The sequence below is a fragment of the Anoplolepis gracilipes genome, chromosome 1 (genome assembly GCF_047496725.1).
Source record: "Anoplolepis gracilipes chromosome 1, ASM4749672v1, whole genome shotgun sequence".
Lineage (NCBI taxonomy): Eukaryota > Metazoa > Arthropoda > Insecta > Hymenoptera > Formicidae > Anoplolepis > Anoplolepis gracilipes.
In genome coordinates, this window is record NC_132970.1 from 4620326 (window position 1) to 4643964 (window position 23639).

At 33.6% G+C, this 23639-nt stretch overlaps 1 protein-coding gene across 1 annotated transcript; it reads right to left on the reverse strand.

Annotated features, from left to right (window-relative positions):
* Positions 1-678: 678 nt before the first annotated feature.
* On the reverse strand, positions 679-14129 carry LOC140669937 (A disintegrin and metalloproteinase with thrombospondin motifs 7). The gene is made up of 16 exons (XM_072900171.1): positions 14042-14129; positions 10722-11089; positions 10139-10474; positions 9977-10066; positions 9709-9833; positions 9476-9622; positions 8704-8862; positions 8104-8248; positions 7661-7753; positions 4592-4801; positions 4177-4291; positions 3867-4127; positions 2809-2929; positions 2480-2594; positions 1806-2056; positions 679-1441 (listed from the first exon to the last, which is right to left on the reverse strand). The coding sequence occupies exons 1-16, from the start codon at positions 14127-14129 to the stop codon at positions 679-681; spliced, it is 3387 nt and encodes a 1128-aa protein (XP_072756272.1).
* Between the last annotated feature and the right edge of the window lie 9510 nt (positions 14130-23639).

Below are 23639 nucleotides of genomic sequence, written 5' to 3' on the forward strand. Positions count from 1 at the left end.
GGTCGCGGGAAGGTATCCTCTTCTCGTCGATTCAGATGTAATTTATGTTGCCCGTCATCCGCAACGCATATATCGTCGTATATTGAGAGATTATCTTCGGATTCTAACAGATCTATCGCTGCTTTACCGTCAATTACGGTCGTGTTAGCCGGACTTAAACAACGTCGCTGATTTAATCGAACGATTCATCTTGCGACTCTTTACAATCGTCATTCAGCGTGGGCTGAGATTGTGATCGTTAAAATCCGATACGCCTATATAAAAGCACGCGCCATAAGCATAATTCGGTCGTATAACGTAACGATTGTTTTTATCGCTTTGAGTATCAGTAATCTCCACGTGTGTGCACGTCCCGCTTTGAAAAGCAACACGCTGATGCCGTGATTCTATTGAATGACTCGTAAAAGTCTCTTTGATGGATCACATAACCATCGTTCGAATCGACACAAATTCGTCTTCTAAACACACCTTCTCTGTCTGTTTATGCCGAAGACGCCGTTTCGAAGAAGCAAACGTTTCGCACAAGGATAATCGATATATTCACACATATGGATATCTTGCACGATAATAAATTATTCTCTCTTTCATAGCCCAAAGAACGCCCAAATTTTTTTCCTCAATCATTCGTTTTCATTGAATTTATTGCATATGTTTTTTTTTTTCGCAAAAAATCGAGATTCAGAAAGAAGCACGACCTTCCTCCTGAATTCTTTGTATGTATCTGAGAGCATCCATTCCGATCAAAGTAAATTCCGTGCTGTTTTCCGGCGGATGAGGCTCAAAATTCTTTGGAAAATTCGTGATAACGTTCCTCTCATCGCGTTCCAAAATAATCGTAAGCGTCAGGTTTTGTATGTCCTCTTTATCGATCACTACCTCATTCTTCTTGATTTTACTTACATTAGTCTGTTCTTTCTTACGGTTCGGTTTATTCTTTGATCTTTTATCAACCTGAAAGCGATCTTGATACGCCTTAGTCGAATTTCGAATCGAGCCGTCTAGTGGAATTAAATTCGTCGTCTTACTCGGAAGTGCATTAACATATCCGGTGCTGATCAAACAAGAGAGATTGGTTGGATTCCCAGTTCGTCTTGCCGACACGGACAAGTCATTCGGGTGTCGGTCCTTTACTATGACGCCGTTTAAAGGCAGCGTCTTAGCAAGCTCTCGAGCGGCTTTAATGAAGTCGTTTTGTCGCGTTAGCGTGCTCGAGCGAGCGGAAGAGGGTCCATATTTGCCGTCGGCACTTCTGTCTTCTCGTCTTCGTCGGTCGACTTTGCAAGACTCCGACTCCCTCGGCTTCGGTCCTTGGCAGTAGCTGTCCTCGATCACGTCGGCATCCTGCTCACCACGGCCGACGGGTCGCATACATTTGACAGCGCGCCTTCTCTTGCAGCCTGGCGTGCATGGCATACAACCTTGCCAGTCGCCAATGATCCACCTGGAATCAGGACGATAAGAGCAAGATCTTAATTAGTCCGCAACGGCGGAGCAATTAACGTATAGTGTCACGTCCATTCGTTAGTTTCTTTAGATTAAAGTGACTATTCTGTCCAACACGTGATATGATCAACGAAATATGATGGTGATATGAGAACGATATATATGTATGAACGTTATTATTACTGTTTACATTGAAGCATATATAATATATACAGTGTACATATACTCTTCTGCATTTCACCTCTTTAACTTGTATGAGAAAGTAAAAAAAAGAGAGAGAGATTGTAGATGTTTTTTTTATATAATTAGATATATTTAAAAATATTTTAAGCGTAGAGAAAGTCGTAAACAAGTAGACTCACCGCGGTATGCAGGGAGCTTGATTGCATGGTTTGACCTTTGCATCTGGTTTAGTGATGTTTGCGCAAAATTTATCGTCTACTAGTCCACCGATCTTTTCTATGCAACGAGGTTTCGATATCTGCTCCCCCGGACCGCAACCTGCCGAACATTTTTCCCAGTCGATGAAGTCCCAAGAAAACTCAGCTTTGCGAGGAGTTCGTTGCTTTAATCCTAATGAGTATTTCAACGTGACGTTCTCTTTTGGAAAAACCTGTCAGATTTACTGGCTGTTAAGAAGATATTAAGAAAGGATAAAAAAAAAACTAGATTTCTCTTGAATATAGTTTTCTAAAATAATTTAGTTGTTACTTCAATTTGAAGAGAAAAATAGATCACATTTTCAAAATTAAACTGATCTTTTAGTCGTTTCTTAAAATATTGTAAATTTTATTATTTCTTACATCGAGAAAAACTAAGTAAAAATAACATTGGAAAAGAATTCAATTTGAAACTCGTATAAAAAATTGTAACAGGTAATTGCTATATTATAATTATAAATGTTCCTTAGAAGTCGCGTTTCTCTTTACCCGTTCTTGCCGATAGCACATGTTTACGTTCGAACACCCTGTCCAAGATATGTTATCAATTTGCCGAGAAAAATGACTAATTAACGGAATACATTCATTATGTTTACCAATATAACCAAGTCTTCGGTGACAGGTCCTGGTATATTTAAAGCTTCTTGCCTTGGCCTTATCATTCCTAGCCACGCCTTAGAGCCTGGCACATCGAACATTCCTAAGTGATTACTGAAATAATTACGTTGTGGCACGAATTAAATTAGTTAATTTAGTGGTATCTATTCTTGTGGCGTAAAATTGATTAAAAACAAGTTGAAAAATAGTATTAGAAATGCTGTTTAAGACATTTGATTGTAAATTTTGTGTAAAGATAACCAGCGTCAGTTTCTCTAAAATATTAACAGAAATAAATATTAGCAAAATGAAGAAAAAATTTAGTTACCCGTCAATTAACACGGTTTTCGTGTTCTTGGTGCGCACTACGAACCTAGATTTCGTCGGTTCTGCCTCCTCGACGTGGATATTTCTGGCGCCGGTCGGTATGTCCGTTACCTTCTTGAGTCCTTAACGTGAAAGTTCGCACTCGAGAGATTATTGCGAAAAGCTACCTCGCAGTATTATTCGTCAAGATTCCAATTTCGGAGCAATGTCGCTTTGCCATGCAGTACGGAAAGATTTATTTGGCTGTCGCGGTGCTCAAAGAGCCGCTCAGAATTCCTCTGGGAGAGAAGACTGAACGTGCGCCTTATGCTACTGCTCTCGCGGAATTTTAATTCATGAAAGAGGTTCCGTTCCCCGTATTTCTCTATTCACCGTGCTGTGCCGATGACGTGAAGTTTATCGATATTTTTGCCAAGTTGCGAGATTTGATATGGAATAGTAAAAGAAAAAGAGAGCGAGCGAGCAAGCAAGAAGAGAGAGAAAGTTATTAAGAATATTATTATAAAAAATTCCTGAGAGGAATTGGTAAAAAGATTCGCAAAATTTTCACTGAAAATGATATTGATATAAAATTCAATTATCATTTTTGAAGTTTTCTAAATATTATAAAAGTGTTTTAATAATTAAAAAAAATTCTCTTTAATATTTAATAAAGGTTTATTTTTACTATTCCATATCAAATCTCGCAACTTGGCAAAAATCTTGTGCAGGAAAGAAATTTTAATATATGAAGGTAAAGAAAATGAAATCTATATATATATATATATATATATATATTTATATATATGTGTGTGTGTGTGTATAATAATAATATTATAATAATATATAATATAATAATAACAATAAAATACAATAATATTATTATTATATTATATTATATAAAAAATATATTATATTATATTATATAACAATAAAATAATATAATAATAATAAATATATATATGTATATATATTTGTTATTAAATAACTAGTATTTTATACTCCTATTATATGATATAATATTATTTATTCTGACAAGACATACGCTAATATTAGTTTTGATATTACGTTGTTTCTTACGTGTTTGAGCCATGAATGATAATGTTCCTTGTTTTAAAGTACACGATGTGCTGTTGCCTCTACAAACTCCGCAAACGTCTTCGACGGCGGTTGATTCCATTTGTAGATCACAGGGTATCTCCCTGCACACACCCCCGATACAAATGTCTCGAATGCCTCTGTAGCACGTAGTACCATCTATTACTTTTGGTCTCAGTGAGGTCACCAAATTAGTTTCGCTCATGCAATAAAGAGCACAGGGATTTTCAGACATCTTCAAATCTAGAAAGATAAGTTGATAGAAAGCTGGCAAGATTGCTCATGACTTTACTTTCCGGTAAATTATACGCTATCCATTGATGAACTTTTCCATCTTCCGGAAATACCCAGTCGTTGAATTCAGCGCATTGCACATCACGAAACGATGATGCGCCGATTTCACAAGGCTGTAAAGAATTATTCAATATCACTTTGTGTATTAAAAAACCTTTTACTCTTTCACAGCTCTACAATGCGTTTGAAACTTTCATTCGGCTTTTGTCAATCTTACAATAGCATAGTATCATGGTACTTTTTTGTATTTTAACGCGTAAACATTGTCATTTGTTCGTCAAATTCTTTATACGAAGAAAACATTTTCGATTTCTGTGACAATCAAATGGAAGATGCGATTGTCGTGTTGAATGTTTGCATAAATTGACGATATGCTTGCTCAAAAGTTGTTTGCGAGCACTCTCGAAACTAACATTCGTGGAGCAGATTTTGTGACGTTTCCTGTCGCCGATGCAATAAGAACCACCTCTGGATGGGGACGGTTGGTTGCATTTTCTTATGGCGTATGCTACACCGGAGCCACAGGTACGGGAACACTTGCTCCAGGAGGACCAGGCGCCCCAACTGCCGTCTCTTACTCCAGGCCGTTCTCCCACCATCAGACATTTCATTTGGTAACACCACTGTAACAGTCACGGCACTAGAAGTAACTTACGTCATAGAGAACGAAAGGGCATGGAGGAGTGTATTATGCACGAAACTAAATAATGTACGTCTTTTAAAAGCGCGACGTGAAAATTTATTATGCTGTGCGAGAGATATTCTCGCGCTCTTCGAAATTTCCGTCTTGTTTCATTAGAATCACTAACGTTATTCTCAGAATAATTATCGAGTCTCTTTCTACAATTTTAAGTATACTTAAACTGCTTAAACTTGTCGGGTACAATAATATTTTCGTCTTTCATCGCGTCGCGATGTAACAGCTTTGCAATTTAAAAATGATTATGCCCGCATATTTGTGCTCTTGATTTTCTGAATTATTTCTTATGAATAATAAATCGTAAAAATACGCGTTATACTTTTTCCGCAAATGTAAATAGTTTAATATTTAATATATTCAGATAAATGTTTTTCATGCAATATAATATTTTAATTTTTTCTTCTTTTTCTTTCTCTCACTACGTTATACAAATTCTCGAGAATATTTTCTCGTTTCATTGAAATAACTATTTAAATTTAACTATCTAACGTTTCCTTTTAAAACATTCACATTAAAGTATGCGGTTGATTCCGCAATAACATGCTAACTCATCAAATTTACTGTCGACCGGCAACAAGATAATTGTTCTTCATTTTACGAACTACATTTATGCATCTATTTGTCTATTTCATTCCACGATGATTGCATCGGATGTTGCGAATCAGACAACATACAAACAAACTGAATTTTTACGCATATAGGTAGATCAATCTATTTTTGTAGTCGATGTTATCACTCCAATTTCAATTTTTTTAAACTTTGCAATCCTCTATCCTTCGTTCAATTTTACTCACTAAATTTCATCGGACCAAAATTTCTTTCTTTTTTTACGTCGAATCATCCAAATGAAATATATCAAATATATTTATTTTAAATAAAATATTATCTTTTTTTCTAACAGATCATATTTTAAAGAGCTACATATATGTCTTTAATTTTATCAGTACATTAAAAACATTTTATCACTTAAATTAATATGTTTGTTAAATTAATATATTTATTTAAAATACCTATTTTCAAAACTAAATATTTTTGTTCCATTGGTTTATTTATTCGTATATTTGCTAAATATGTAATGAAAATACGAGTCATCGCTTGTTTTGACGTTTGGGTTGATCTGTTGCGCGCGCGTGTCGACCATTTGACTTTGTTCAGGGCTCGCCCGGGTAATTAGAGATTACTCGCCGACTGGATTTATGATGAGCTTCATTTCTCAATGGTGATGTTCGACCTCACCGACATCCCGAAACGATAGTCGACCGGCGCTAATGACTCCCGTCTGCGCGATTCGACGTTTCGGCACGCCCGACTATTAATATTGTCACCCAAATCTAATATCTCGTTGATGTCTGATATTTCGACTCCGTTCGTCGCCTCGCCATTATGGCTCATCTACATTTTATCACGCTTCGTGGAGTTTTTGGTAAAACCCTTTTACAGCATCACGTATCTCTCACCAGTCGCAAAAAAACATTTCGACCTTGTTCCGATTTCCGAAATATTCGTGACGCGACTTGAAACGAGTTTTATCTGGCAATATATATATGAATTTTTATAAAAAATAATACGTTAATAAAATTGCAAATAAGAGGAGTGCGCCACGTGCAGGAATTGTAGCGCAAAAAAATCATAGAGTTTGTAATATTATTTTATAAGAAATATGTCAAGTTTTTTACGAATATTCTGTTTTATATCGAATTATTTCAGCAAATTTGTTGTTAAATTTGTTTACTTTCTAAAAATTATGAACCTTAGGCATATTGGAGCAAATTCTTTTATTCTTGAAATAATTTACGCATCGATTATTTGTATTCTGCTAAGTTTCAAACAAATCTTTTGAGATGTATTTTAACGTTCTATAATAGTTTTCTACTCATTAAATAGGAAAACAACAGACTGGAGCTCCATAAAGTTCGTTATTTTTTGCAAACTCATGAAAGCGTTATTATGAAAGAGCTTACAATGCATTTACGCAATGTTAACATACCTCAAATATATTTTAACCGAATAGCTCATTGTCAGTGAATTTGCAGTCTTTAACATTGCCATATTTTGTTGCTTTAAGAGTAAATAAAACTCAATTAGAGACTAAGCTTGATTTTAATTTTACAATACATAATTTATATATAATTGATGATAAATATAGATAGACTTTTTACTTTTTTACTATGTGTATATTTTCGTCGTATTTCGTTCATGAGATATCTAAACTTTTTTGATGCTTGTCGGTGAAAGATTTTCGAAAACTCTGATTAACTTATTAATATGTAATTCTTCTTTGAATTTGCGCTTTAATACACTTTTAAGTCTCTCGGAAGCGAGTAAAAACTTATTTATTAATTAAAAAGGAATATTCTTTCTGACGGATAATATTTTGAAGAAACTACAATGATTAATATACATATGCAAAAGCTATGTATTAATTATAAATTTTTAACAACTTTGAAATAAATTAACTTTCTTAGCATGAAGAAGGCATTCAACTATGTTTCTAAAGTAAAATTTTCAAAATTTGGGAAAAGTTATCCATGCTTCTTTAACGATACATTACATAATATTATAATATTATAGTCTAGAAATAAAGTTATATTAGAATTATTGAAGAAAAGAATATAAAGAAAAAAAGAAAATAAATTTGAAAATTTTGCAAAACAGTTTTTATCATGAAAAATAGGCCAAGAATTGCCGAACTATTACTTTCTCGTTTTATCACAGCTCTCACGATACCGGTATCATTATTTGTGTCTTACTTTACACTTTATTCGTAAATGATAATATTTACCCTTTTCTCACCGCACGACGTGCCCTCCGCAGGTGGTTTCCTGCTAGACACGCAACCTCTACCCGGAATAGCGCACCTGAGAGTTTCGCAAGTCTGAAAACGAGAACGAGATCGTTTCGCTTTAGTTTAGTAAATGCGTGCCGATCACGATATCTTGGCGCGATATCGCGACTCCTCCAGTCTCTTATCTAACGCCGTGTGCAATCGGCGCGCGTATTTTCCTAAACGGATAAGGTAGGCCGCAAAGGCAAAGACTTGTAGATGCGAACAGCAGATGGTGCCTCTTTACGGGCGACCTGCGTCCACAAATCACTGTGATAGGATAACATAAACATTATCGGATTCGTTAACGGTTGATTATACTAATTTGTTTTACCATCAACGATGATTGACGTGATATTACTTTTTACCAAGGTTGCGTTCGTAATCTACGCTTGACTTACGATCCCCATATCACATTGCCGAACATCCGATCGATATTGTAACCGGCATTGATCGTCACCGTTATACATCACTCCCGGCAACATTTCCGCGGCGGGAAAATGATGATCCTGAGGCTCGTCCTCCAAGCAGAATGCCAAACCTTGTCTGAAATTAATGACCACTCTAAAAAGTCTTATCATTTGAATGTCGTATGTTATACGTCACAATATAAAGTTGACAATTCCTCATCTGCTAAAGCGATTTCAGTCTTTATTTCCTTAAAGAGGCAGAGATCTATGGTTTTTAATACATTTTAAAAAGAGAGTTAGTAATTAAATAAGTTTGAAAATTAAAACATAAAACTTATAACTTTCACAAAAATTAATAATAATTTTTTTAGTTTGCGTTTACTTTTGCACATTATTATCGTACTACCATCGAGCTTTATGAAGGAAAACAACAGAGATACTGTTAATTTAATTTAAAATTTACGGCCATAGATGAGGCATTTTGTACTTCTCCATTTCTAGAAAATACGTGGAGTAGATGAGGAAAGCAGCTTTGTTGCCGGCGAACTTTAATAAAGCCGCCAGCGAAAAAACAACAAGCATTAAGCTCACTCGATGTACGAGCGTAGGTAGTGCCGAGAGCACTCGGACCATTTTTTCGTGATGTACATGTCGCCGGGATGCATAACGGTGGTCTCCGCGTATCCGTTCCCGTGATAAACTATACCGGGGCAGCCGTTCTCCCGTTGCACGTCGTGGGACATACCCAGGCTGGTAATGAGAAAAAGAAAATCGGCTTTTCGGAGTAGAATATTTATTGGGGCACGCGCGTCGTCCGGACTCGCTCTTAAAAGGCATTCCGGAGTACACGACAAGGAGCCGCTTCATACATTAAACAACGACCTCGACCGTGACTTATTTACGACGACGCCACGGCATACCATTATTTCCACTCTCAGGCAAAGAAATGGTCTTTAGGAATTTATTTCAAGTTTTTTTCCCTCTCCGGCTGCAAAAAGGGACCAATCGATGGTGTAACCAACCGAAGGGGAACGACTATCGCGGAACGATATCCGTTCTGGAATATTTTCTCGGTCAAAATGAAGGTATATGAAACATCCGTTATGGTGAAAACGGAAACTGTTTGCCGCGTTAATGTTACGTATACACACGTGCGTACATTATACCGCAAGTATATATATCGGGTCAATATTATAAAATTAATGTAGCTGCTTAATATGATATTTTGTATGAGAATGACGACAGTATATATGTACGTTGCAAAAGTGCATTTACAATGTTTTTACGATATAGTGTAATTACTCGAACTTCTTTCCATCGCGTCTAATCAGGTCGGAGCGGATAATATTAATTACACGCTTACGTGTGGCCAATCTGATGAGCTATGTGATAACCAGTTGGCAGACCGGCATCTGTCACAATGGCTGCGCCTCTCAAAGGATCACACGTACCAGCAATTGTGGATGTTCCGGTGAAACCACAGAGATTTCTCGAGACACAGATATTCAACCTAGCAAGTCATCGTCAAAAGGATGAATATCTGTAAATCTCGAAATTAGATTGAATTTCCGACATGATTGCCTGTACTTCGCATACTTGCTAATGAGAATCGCACAATCGTGATGATTTGGATGGGAATCGTCGCCAGGATTCATGGTATATTGCCACTCTTGGAAACGCTTCAATGTCGCATCAGCGTCTTGATTTATCGACAAATTCATCTGTAATATATTTAACAAAGTAACAGAATTTTCAACATGATTTTAAACATAAATCATTGGCAAAATAATCTAAACATTTTTTATTTATATGAGCATATAAAGAAAAATTATATAACAGAGAAAACTTTTGTTGATTACTTTACCTCATTTTCTTCCACTTCTAATCGTATAATTCTGACTATAGTCAATTGCATATGCACACCTAAACTGACGTCATGAAACAATCCTGCAGCCTGAGAAAAAAAGATTTTATAAATCTCTATTAATAATAAATTTGTAAAAAATTTTGAAAATTTTTAACTTGCCATGTTAAAGAGCGTTAGTATATAATTTTCAACATCAAACGACATTTCTCTATAATAATCAAGCAAAGATTTGTCCAATACAATCAGCAATTCTAGCGTATACGACTTAGTCTCGATCGATTCTGCGAGCGCTTTCTTCTGCGAATTCAAAGCACGCTTGGTAATGATCTTGGATGTGTTGTTAATGACGTTGCAGAGATCCTTTATAGCAGAAGTCTGAAAGTCATCCAAACTCCTTTTATACACAATATGTGGCTGTTCTATTTCTTTAGTAAAATCATGTCCCGCTACTGGCTCGATCATGTACCACGCACGTTTCGTTTTGATGTATCCAACCTAAAAATTAAATGCAATTAGTGGATTGTTCAAACTTCTCACAGATTATTTGTATCAAAAGTTACAAATTTTCGTTACTTTTTGTCACTTAACTTTTTCCATTCTGTATATTCATACAACATTTCTGTATATTTCATACAACAATATAGATGCGAATGGAGTTTAATCAATTAAACCTGACATGCTTTATAGTCGCAATCGTACAATACTTCAACTGATCAATTAAAAAAATTGATATTCAACTAACGAGTCCATAACAAGTGGATAGAGCGCTATCTTCCAATTGGTTGCGCACACGAGCCCGATAGTGGCATTGTGTGTCTCGTAAACGCTTCAATCGTATGTTATTCAAAAAATCCTGTGATCCTCGACGTTCTTCGACTATTGCTCCTGGTCCAAGCAGTTGATAATTTGGATATAGCTCGATGTGATGCTCTTCGTGACCAATACGTAAACGATAATGAACGATGCCATCGGATGTAGCTCGATTTCGATAAAAAGAACGTTCGTAATGATGAGGTATTTGATGAGTTATAAAACTTCCATTCGAACTGACCTTCCATGGTACTACTACTTCGTGTTCGTCTGGTAAATTAGCAGCACGTGTAAAACGTCCTTAAGAAAAAAGTTTAGTTGTCATTATTGATATTGACATTTTTCAATAATATATAAAAAAATATATTGTATAATTACATATATAATTGTATAATTAAAATGTACACATACATGCACACACATGTATATAAAAAGATTATTTAACAATATATAATTAGATCAAATTTATCATTAATTTATCATTAATTGAAATTTATGAGGTTTATACAAGTTCTGTATAATAAAAATCAGCTAGAAATTAAACACATAAGTTAACTTAATGTCAATAGTATTATTGTCATATTTAATATTTTAAAATAGTTTTATTGATTTCTTATTTATTTATGATCGAATTTATTGCAAAATGTATTGTACACATATTTGAATTTGAAAATGTATTTTTCATTTATCAATAGTGCACATTATACATTTTGTTTTGTTACAATGTTGTTATACAAATTTTCTTTGTATGAGAAATTTGCATAGTAAGTGAATAAAACATTTCTAAATAACAATCACGTACATTTATATACAATACCGATGATATTTCATTAATTATTTTTTTTCATTATTGATTTTATTTTTCTTATTTAAGAAGAAACTAGACAGATCAACTATCAAAAGTTAATAAATTTAATACATTTTTTATTATTGATTGTTTTTTATTATTTAAAAAAGAAATAGACGGATCAACTACATTAAAAGTTAATCTGATACATTTCGAGATTCATGAATTTGACATTGCGCAAAGCTCTCTTAGCTTTTTAAAATATAAAGTTAATAATTAAATTACGAGTTAAAATAAAAATTTGTGCTATTAAATTAAAATTTTTATTTTCATGAATTTTTGTGTGCAGTTATTAACAAATTTTTGTAATACACTCACTATAAAAAAGAGTTACATAAAGTAGATTTAAAATATTTTTTATATAAAATAATATTTACGATTTTAGGGTTAAATTATATTCTATAGGGTAAATTTTTTTTACTTTACTTTAACTAAAAAAATTATTATAATTATATATTATTAATCAATTTTATATTTTATATTTTATAATAAAAACTAAAAGTGCTTTACGCAATCAAATTTATGATCTTAAAATGTATTATAAGTTTATTATTTTTGACGTAGCTGATTCGTCCAGTTCCTAAATGTAAGATCTTTAATATATTACATAATTGTAATAACGGCTATTCCATAATATCACGAAATATCTATTCAAATTACGGCCTTCTCTATACGGTTCTATTAATGAACGTACAATTAAGCAGCGATCGATTAATTATTATGTAGGCACTCGTACATACACATACACGCATGCACGCACATACGCACTCACGCACGCACGCATGCATTTGATTTGTACATATTATATTTAAAAATAGACAAAAGATATGCAGAATCAATTTTTCATTCTGCAAATTTAAAAAAATGTTATATTTAAAAATCAATTTATAGATAATAAGAACAAATACGTTTTACATAACAGAAGAAACCGAATAAATAGACATCGTTATTGTTAGCAAAGTCGAGAATATTTTCAATAAAGTCACAATTTTTTCATTTTTGTCTTTCCCGACATCATTCTGTTGTAAAAATATAGGAAGAAGCTTTTTCGTATAGATGAAAATGTTACAAACAGCGAGGTTTCTCAATATCAGGTATCAATTTCGATGTTGTATGCCGCGAAACAGTACGGTAAGTCAGTAAAGGTAAAGGGAGAGAGAGAAGAAGACAAAAAGAAAGATGAAGCCACGACAAGCACGTACAATAGATCATCATTTTATGATATAAGCGCAGGCGTTTTCCTGAAGTACTACATCATAGAGAAATGTCATTTGCACATATAACATTTAATCTTAAAAATTGTTTATCCTGTTTCAAACTGTTGAGCACTCTGTTAACAATTGTATATTCAATTAACTGCTTAATCAATGTGTTTAATTAAACATTTTAATCTAATTCTCAAACTGTTAAAGTTACGTAAAATGTTTAATTTTCTGAGAAAAAACAAGCATTTTGCAAATACAATTTCTTCTCTTTTTTTATATCTTAAATTATCTTAAGAGATCTGTTATTTTTTCTTGAAGACGTAAAATGAAAGAGTGATAGTTTAAAAGATGCCATGCTATCATGCTACAGCGTCCAGAAGAATCCTCTTAAATAGAGCTCGTAACGAAAAGAAAGCATGTTTTCGATGCTGCGGCAACGACTGCAATGCAGACAAGGAAGGTCTGCATAAAGATGTGATGTACAATGGGTCATCTTCTCGTACCGCGACCCGCTACTCTTTTCTCTGCTGCTCGCGAAACCGCGAAAAATAGCTCTCGCGTGCGCGCTGTGCTCGACAAGAGAAAAGCTCTGGTCTGATAGATGGCAATGACTTTCTCGAAATAACACAGGTTGATAGGATACGGAAAAATATTGGACTAAAAAGGTTAACGTAAACATTTTTTCAGTAAGAAATTATAAAAATACAACATCTCGATTTATACAGCATTTTTATGGTTTATATTTTATTTGTTATTTTTTTATGTTTTTCCTATATTTTTTGCGTTTTAAACTTTTAATATTTTAAAATTTATATCAATATGCATATTTTTCTGAAAATTATTTTTTTTAGTTATATGTACTTTGTACAATATATATATATATATATATATAAACTTGTAATATTAATCATGTATAAATGTGATTAATATTATTTTTAAAAGAAAAAAAGAGGATGAAAGGATGAAAGATTATAAAAGTTTAATAAAGCAATTCATCACATACATATGACAAATTTTTAAAATAAGTTTTAAATAAGTTTAAATAAGTTTTGAATTTTAATTTTTATTTATATTAACACAACATAGAGTTGAAGCAAATTTCATTAAAATATTTTTTAAAATTTATAAAAATTAAATTAAATAAAATCATACATAGCAGTACAGAGAAAATTTACTGAGTTAAATATACAAATTGCATACCATGATAACCAGTATGAATTTGCTGACTGTGAAATGTCACGAGCACGAACAGGCAAATGGATGAATAAGGCGACAAGCGTTTCATCATAATATCGTACGATCTTATCGCGATGTGCATCCGTCTCTAGCAAACATTGGAAATGCCAATTTGGTTGATAAAATTAAAGGAGTCTGTTTGACGTAACATATGTCATATACTATATATATTCTGTAGACTGTAGAGCGTCGTATCGATCTCGAAACAAAGGTCGACGACCACATGTATTGCCTATCAAATCAGTCTTTTTCCGCAATATTTTTTATATGCAATTTCAAAATATTGTCTATTTACAGATACTTTGTTTTGTAAAATTTGTTAATATATTTCAACAAAATATAACGTCGAAACATCATTCAAAAAATTTCATTTTCATTTTGCTGTAAAGATTAAAGAGTAAAGAGTTTCATTCTCAAAATTTAAAACGATGTTTAAAAGTGCAACATGCTATTTTCAGAGAGTAAATAAATAATAATATTTTTTGATTGCAAGAAAAAAGTTACATATTATCAATGGTATACAGGAATCAATAGATATATAGAAAAAAGGCCTATAATTCCACTGTTAGAAGGATCACATATGCATAATTACAATGAGAAATACGTATAATGTCTTATGAAGATATTAAATTATTAAAATGTTATACATATTTTTCTCATTCTCATTCTCTCTTTTTCCTTCTTTTGACATTAAATAAACTGTTTAATAAACAATAATCTATTGTAAACTTTTAATTGCAAGTTTGCTGGTCAAATTTAATATTGTTAATCACGGTAATACATGCTATGCGTTTAATTCAATTTTCGTGCGCACATGTGCATTCGCGATAGGCGAACGAAGAAGTTGCTCCTTAATCGTCTGCAGTAAAGGCCATTCTCGGTCGTAGTGGTGACTTATAACAGGTCGTTCGATGCAATCTCTTTATCGTAAAGCTCCGGATTAAAAGGGACAAAAAGCTTGGCTATGCTTGACCTGAAAACTTGGCCTTGCCGCGTAATTTCGGTTTTTCCACGTGAATTGCAGGCGATCTTGAAAAAAAAAGTGATTATTCGTGAGACGGCGTGCGATTAATCGAGCGAGTGGAAGTTCGATGGGCGGATTGTACGTTGCTCAGTGTTTTGTGTTCTTTCGAAAAGAGTGTTTATTAAATCGTTGCACGCACGGTTGACTACTTCAATTTCATATGTATATTATTTTTATAAATAATTTTATCGATCTTTCTCATTTATTTATCAATAATCATTAAATTAATGAAAAAATGTATCTTTAGCATAAAAATAAGATTTTTATAGTTTACCTGATAATATTGAATGTATAAAATTAAATTCAAATTAAAAGGCTATATTTAAGTGTGAAATGTAAATATGGTTCTTTTATCATTTTGCATGACAATTAAAGCAAATATACATACATATGTATGTTTATTTATGGTGAGTATATCATTATTAAAGCGTTCTCCATTTTAGAACGCTATATATTTTATCATGAAGTAAGAATAAATAAATAATCAATAATAATAAATATTCAAGATGACGATAAAAGATTGCAGGTTAATCCATTTGGCTGTCACTATGCGGAACGTTTTTAGTGAGCAATTTTTTTCTCGCTACGCTATGAAGTTTAGTCTCCTTATTCTTACTTCATGGATTTCATGAAGCTGTTTACCTGAAATACGAGCTTCATTGTAAACATTACAAATTTTTTATTCCGAATTATTTCTCGATACAATTTTACTAGAATGCAATAAATATAATTGCATATAAATAGTTTTATACATATACCTAGTCGCACGCTTTTTTACACTCAATATTATATACATATAGTATATGAAATTCAATATTATATCGGAAAATCATATTTTATAAGAAGTTATTTCTAATAGTCGAGAAAATCTAGATTTTATTTTTTTTTTCAAAAATATCTATAATCTAACAGATAATCTTCAAATTTCAAATCTAAAAACAGCGTGGCAGATTGTGTATACAACGATTTCAAATAATATTTTTAAATAATAATTTTAAAATAACACTATTTAAAAATATACTTTCAAAAATATGAATAATATCATACGCGACTATTTTGAAACCTGCTTGCTGCTATTTTTATTATTAAAAGTTTTCTTTAATTCAATAAGCGGCTCAAGTTCTTTGACCGAATACATATTTTTATCTGATACACATATGGTAGCCTTTATCGATTCGGTTCCTTTTTATCGTTTTAAAACGAACATTGCTTGCAAGAAGCTATTTGATAAATGGCGTATGGTATTGTTTTAGCTACTAAATCGATCGTACAATTTCAAATATAGATCATTCTGTGTGTTGTCCAATACAGCGCATGTCTTCACGAAAAATGATCAACATTCGTAAATATAAGCGAAACGCAATTTATTTGTAAAATTCACTGAAGAAAAACTATCAATTCTAGTCGAGTACATTTTAAACAAAATTTCTTAGATCTATGATATATAAAGCACTAAATATTAAATTAAAAAATTTAAGAATTATTCTTAATAAAGTCTATTATATTTAATTATTATATTATAAATATCTCTACGTTATGAGGCAAATTATTTTGTAACCAAAATTTGGAGATAGTGTCATTAAGCTAGATTTAAGTATTTAGCAATGTTAAGTAATCAAATTATGTATCAGAGCGACAAAAATCAATTGTCAAACGGCGTACATTACGTCGATTTTCTGCAGAGTTATTGCTGACCATAACATTACATGGCTGCATGACGGTGAGGAGAGTGAAATAGATGGCAGGTACTATGCGCGTTGTAGCGTGTATGTACAGCTGATTCGTTCAGTCACGTGAATCATTCAGACACATCGTGTGACTCGCGTGTTTACGCGTCTCCGTTATAGATTCACGTGACTGAGCTTATCAACTGCTTGTCGACGCGATTGCGCATCTCGGTCTGTAGATTGCCGTATTACTGATCAAAAGAGTCATAGTGAATAGAAACGAATCACATATAAAAACTGAGAGCATAGCGCGATAATGATCTACTTTACATATTATACATATAATATAATGCATATGTAATATTTTAGATTTAACTTTACAAAACCTTTTAAATATTTGATAGAATAATAATAAAATTTGTATAAAAAATACATATAAAATATATATTAATATTGTGTTAAACAAAATATATATGCATTATATATTTATTTATTTATAATATTAAATATTAAATATTATTATAATATAATTTAAATTTATACATATATTTTATAGAAATTAATATGTGTGTAAACAAATTCCTTTTTGTAAGCATTGTATTTTTTTAAATTTAGATAAAATAGATAGATAGAGATAGAGAGAGGGAGGGAGGGAGAGAGGGAGAGGGAAAGAAGGAAAGAGGGAAAGAGGGAAAGAGGGAGGGAGGAAAAGAGGGAGGTAAGAATGGAGGGAAAGAGGGAAAGAGGGAAAGAGGGAAAAAGGGAGGGAGGGAAAGAGGGAGGTAAGGATGGAGGGAAAGAGGGAAAGAGGGAAAGAGAGAGGGAGGGAAAGAGGGAGGTAAGGATAGAGGGAAAGAGGGAAAGAGGGAAAGAGGGAAAGAGGGAAAGAGGGAAAGAGGGAAAGAGGGAAAGAGGGAAAGAGGGAAAGAGGGAGAGAGGGAGAAGGAAAGAGAGAGAGGGAGAGAGGGAGAGGGAGAGAGGGAGAGGGAGAGAGAAGAGGGAGAGAGGGAGAGAGAGAGAGAGAGAGAGAGAGAGAGAGAGAGAGAGAGAGAGAGAGAGAGACATGTTTTAATTTTATTTTCTAATAGTAAAAAATAAAAATCTTATATATGATGTAATCAGTTAGGCATATAGATTATAAATAAAAGTATATGATATAATATATGTATAATGTTACTTAATTCTTATTTACACGAAATATATGTTTTTTTTTTATAAGAAGTAAAATATACGAGTAAAATATCTATATATTATATATAAAATAGAACTTCTGTTTGTATTTTCGTTAAGAATTTCTAAACCCTTTGCTCTAATGACCCTCTTGATCAAATTTTGCATAGTTACTTTTTAGAAAGACCTTGCAGGAAGTATAAACTATAAAGTTTAGACACCTCTCTTTAACTTCATCAACTTGACATTTTGTGATAATTTAAGAAAGCTTATGTTTTTCTCATGATTACATTGAACTATATGTAGGTTTGGATAGAAACTAGTTAAAAAACTAAGTAAAAAGTTAAAAATTAAGTTGAACAATTAAAAAGTTAATGATTTTTAACTTAATTTAGTTAATTTTAAATGTGTTACCTTTTAATTTAAACCTTACTTTACAGTTACTTTAAAATGCATTAACATTAACTTATTAATTTTTTTTACTAGTTTTATACTAGTAAAATAATTTATCAATAATAAAGTCGTATGAAAATAATTCATTGCAATATATAAAAAAATATGTGTTAAAGCTAATATTTCATTGTCGGATATATTGACTTGCTATTAGATAAAGAATTTTTATTGTTTTAACGTGTGAGAGGAAAAATAAAAAAAATACATTATCTTTTTCATATACCTAAATTTAATTATATCTAAATTTAAAATGTATAATTAAAAGATTGATTATGTAAAAAACGTATAGTTTTATATAATTAACTTTTAACTTTAATAAGTTAATTTATTGTAATTTATTGTAATTTTTTAATTTAACTTTTAATTGAATTAGTTTTTGTTTTAACTTTTAGTGTAAACTTAATTTATATGTTTAACTTTAAATTTAACTTAGTTTAAAAAAAAATTATTTACCCAATCCTTACTATGTGTTGTTTGCTTTAGAGTGGTGATGCCAAAATATTTATAAATTTTCGCTTTAAAGAAGAAAACCGAAGATATTGTGTGTTGCAAAACATTAAAGTAATCCTGTATATAGACATAAATCAGCCGTATTGCAATAATACATATATGTACTTACAATTAGTATAGCAAAAGAACAAAGTGATACACTAAATGAATTTGTTTGAGATTTTAAATTAAGTTTAAATACGTGAGATTTGGAATTAATTATATTAAATAAATAATATATTTATAAAAGATAATGAAATATATTGAGATTTCAAATTATATTACTAAGAATTAATTTTAATGTTATTGTTTCATTTTCATATTTTCCAAATACTGAAAATGAAATATAAGAAGCCTGGATCACGCTGGATATAGTTAATCTATACATGAGTAATATATAAGATATAACAATGAAAGTTAGTATTTAAAATTAAAATATAGTGAAAAATTTGTCGATTAATTTTATTTTTTGCTTTTGGTAGTAAAAGTAGTAAAGTCAGAAGCATGATTTATTGCTATTTATGCTATTGTCTACTTTTGTTATTCTTTTCGTGTAATAAATTAAATTTTAATTTTGCCATCATATTGCGAACTCGTTAACGGTTTCGTAAAGATAATGTTTTTCAGGACAACTCGCTGAAGATTATCTCGCGTATCGAAATATTACGTGCTGTTATTTCGAACTTGTTCGATATTCCATTACGTGCCAACCATCGAGTCGGCTCCTCTTGGGTGTACGTCCATGTATTTCTGAAAACTCGTTTACAGTTACTTACGACGATGGATGAGTCGCGCACTCAAGGCAGAACGCTATCCATACGTCCTCTATAAACGTATTTCACGCGAGAAAAATAAAAATGAACGAGACTGAAAGTCGACAATGTTGTGCTGTTGCTCCACGCAGTAGTAGTGCAAGGCTATCGTTGATCAGACACTGATAGAATAGGGAGTATAAATGTTGACGGTAAACTGACATAATTTTTACTTTTCAAGAAGGAACATATTTATTGTATAATATAATACTTGAAAATTATAGCTTTTAGTACATTTTTCTATATGTAATGATGTAAGATGTACTTACATAAGACAGTGTTTAACAATCGAATATTTTTAAATTTTAATCTCAAGTTGTAATTACACAATAGATTTTCAAGATCAAAAATTAGATTATTGTAAGTAATGATGCTCGAAATTCGAATAATTTGTGAATTTCACAGCACTATTAATAAGACTTATTAATAAGACTGAGATTATAAGATTACAACCGTAATAACTATTAAGTCTTATCGTTCTGCGCTTAACAGATTACTTGGAAGATAGCACAAACATATTTCATCTCTCGGGATAGACGTGCAGTGCTCTACTAGCGTTCTTGATCAATCAAGAGTCCGGCAAATCCAGCGCGAGTACCATTGACCTCTCGGGGTTTTACGTCACGACAGTAAGATCATTTTAGAAGATGAATCTCGGAAATAGTTTCTTCGAACATGAACGCGTAACAAAGTGCTTTTGAAAAAGAAGTTTGCCAATTTATGCATTACTTTCGAGTATATTAAAAAACGTTAAAATCTATTTTTTTTTAAACTTGATAATTGATGAAAATTCGAACATATACTCCGTATCTCTTATAGGTATGTTGAACAATGAATGATATTAATCATTTTCGTTTGTGAATATTTAAATAATATATTACTAATATAGGATTAAGTACACGTCATTGGTCACCACGTGTTACACAAAGAAAACTGTCAAAACGGGGACACGTAGAACGTCGATTTCCAATCGATGAATCATTCATGCCGGGATCTGGTAACGCGGCGCATTTAAAATTCTCATATTCGATCCATCCGTTACTGATATAATTCCCTTCTTCCTGCGATCCTTCTTGTCGCTCTCTATCTACCTACCGGGTGTGGGCACATTCGCGCGCGTGCATACGCTGCAGATAAGAACGATTATAAGGTCGCTCATTACCATTTTCCCTCGCACCGGGGGTGGCCGTTTATGCCGAGAGAATAATAGTGCAATCAAAGTCAACGACAGGAGGATCTTATCGGCGCACGAGGAGCATTTAAATATACCTTCGTTTCGTTTTCACAGGATCTTCGCATTCGATCGTGCCCGCCGATTCTCGAATTAACCTTCATTGGACATGGATTTAACTCGGATTTGTACACATAATGCTGCCAATGAACAACGCGAAATCGAAACCGATAATAAAACTGTCATTCCACATCTTGTCGTCGATGCGGAAATCAGTCTACGACAAAAACCTCGCGTGTGCGTTACTAAGCTCTATATTTAAATAACCTCCGTCGTATCAAGACGTAGCAAAGGCATTTTAATTCATCACGATAAATTCTACAATAAACGGGCAGCGCTAAATAATCGCCACTAAATTCGCGATTCGCGGCACGTGAGACTTAAAAAATATAGTCCTTGCCGGAGCGACGAATTGCGGCCTCTCTCTGTTCGAAGGAACGTTGAGAACAGCCGCTACGGGAAACGAACCGGTGATTTTTCGCACGAAAACGAAGCCATTTAGCGGACCATAAAAAGCTCGGTCGAATCGAGGTGTTAAAACATCTTGAATTGCCGGCGACGCGGAAGGTGGCACAAGAACAGCGCGCCGGAGTTACAAGAAAGAAAAGGAAGAAAAGAGCGAGAAGGCAATGAATGCCAGGAAGCAAAAAGAAAAGGAGGGAGTTGGCGCGACTCGACATAATACGTCTCAAGAGAGTTCGCGCGAGCAGGAAACGAAGTTGCATCGCGAGATGCAGAGCCGAGCGATCAAAAGGAGCGAAAAGATCTCGACGTCGGACACCCGGTAGAAACGGGCGATAAGCGTTATCCTAGTTAAAGCTAACTTGCCTGAAGGTAATTACCCGAGTGTCGGCGAGACTTGTGGTTTCGAAGGACGCGCGCGTCGCGATGCGAGCGAAAGGCGATGAGATAGATTGCGCCGAGTAATCAAAAGCGATCCGTCATCATCAGATACGACCATGGGGGTGGATGCGACCACTAGCATTCTTGTCTTGGCCGCATCGTTCGCGTTAAGCGTGTGCATATCACTAGACGGTCGGAACGAAAGGCGTCCTTATCGCCTTTCGTAGATAAGAGCCGGCTCGTACATATACCTCTTATATTGCGGTGGTCTGACACATATACACACGCTAATGTGTTAGTTGAATACATAGTTTTAATTTCATAGGGTATAGACGAAAATACCAGTCGTGCCGCTCTAAAACTTAATGGCGTCACTGAGGATAATACCAACATTGTTAAGCTAACCACATAATTAACCACACATTATTTCGGTTATATCATCGACAAAAAATTATAATTTATAGATTTTTTTATTTACCTAATTGTTTAGCTCAATAGTAAAAATGTCAGTTTGATAACAATAATGAAACATGAAATATTCAACAATTTCAAAATCCATAAACAATATGAGCTCATCCTTGTTCGTTGCGAGAACGCGTCAATCCCTCGATACACCGTTCGCATTTTTCTATAGATTGTACGAACAATGCGGAAACTGGAGCGCGAGATGAAGAAAAATCAGGTTGGTGTTCGCGCTTGGCACGTCTGCTATAAAAACGAGGCGCGGGCGTCGGGATGAATTAACAATCAACGTGTGGGAGAGTACGTAGCGCGCTACTTAGTGTTATTCGCCGAGCATCGAGAGGCAATCAGTCGCGGATCAGAGTCGGTTCTTTTCCCGGTCGCATGTCTTCATTACCCGCGTACCGCACTGAAAACCGTGGGAGAATAGAAGAGGCAGATCTCCAGAGGTGCATCGAGGAGGAGTCGTCACGTAAAGCGGGCGCGTGACCGGACTCGCGAAACGATCAACGTGCAGCGAAGCGAAGCACCTAACGGACCGTCATTCGCGGCGCGATCGGTAAACCGGTACGGATGCAAAATGTTACGGGCGATCTATTTGCTCCGTGTCCTCTCCTCCCCTTTCCCCTCCCCGTCGTTACGCGAACGTGGTAGATCGGCGCTCGTTAAAATCCCGAACGATTCTCGCAGACCCGAGGGAAGCTCTCTCTAGAACGAGCAAGGGTGTGCGACGATTCCCGTCCCTGGAAATTGTTCCCGTCGGCGAACTATTCCCGCGATTATTTCTGCATGTCAGGTTACCATTCCGTTCTTATCCGTCTTAGATGTCTTAGACCCATTGAGATCGAAATTGAGTTTAACGCTAACATTAAGCAGATATTTGCTCCTAAATTGCCAAATTTTTCTTACAATCATAAAAGGAATTCATTTATTCATTGTTAGATAAACGAATGCTACTTATTTAAATTAATTAATTTTCATAGTGGTTAGTAAATGAAAACGTTATTAAGCAGTCACATTAAGCTGAGATTTTTTCAATTTGATATAATTAAAATACGAGATTACATAAGAAAAATTGTTTTACATTTTATAAATATGAAAAAAAATCGTTTTAATAAATTTCCTTTACTTCGTGTTTCAAAGAGATCAATAATTCGTCTTCTTTGTTCTCTTTGTTTCTCTTTTCGTAGACAATTTGAACCTACCGTGCTTATCCGACAGAATGAAATTTCTACTAATGACTCGATTGTAGCAATATGGCAATTCGCTGTTCAAAGTGCGAGCGAGGAAAACATCGCGATCGTCGATGTGCTAGATGTACGTAATTGAATGCTTAAGTTGCGGGTCGAAGCCAATTTAAATGCATTAGAGTTTAGGAAACTTTTTTATTAACCGAAGCATTCGTGATCGA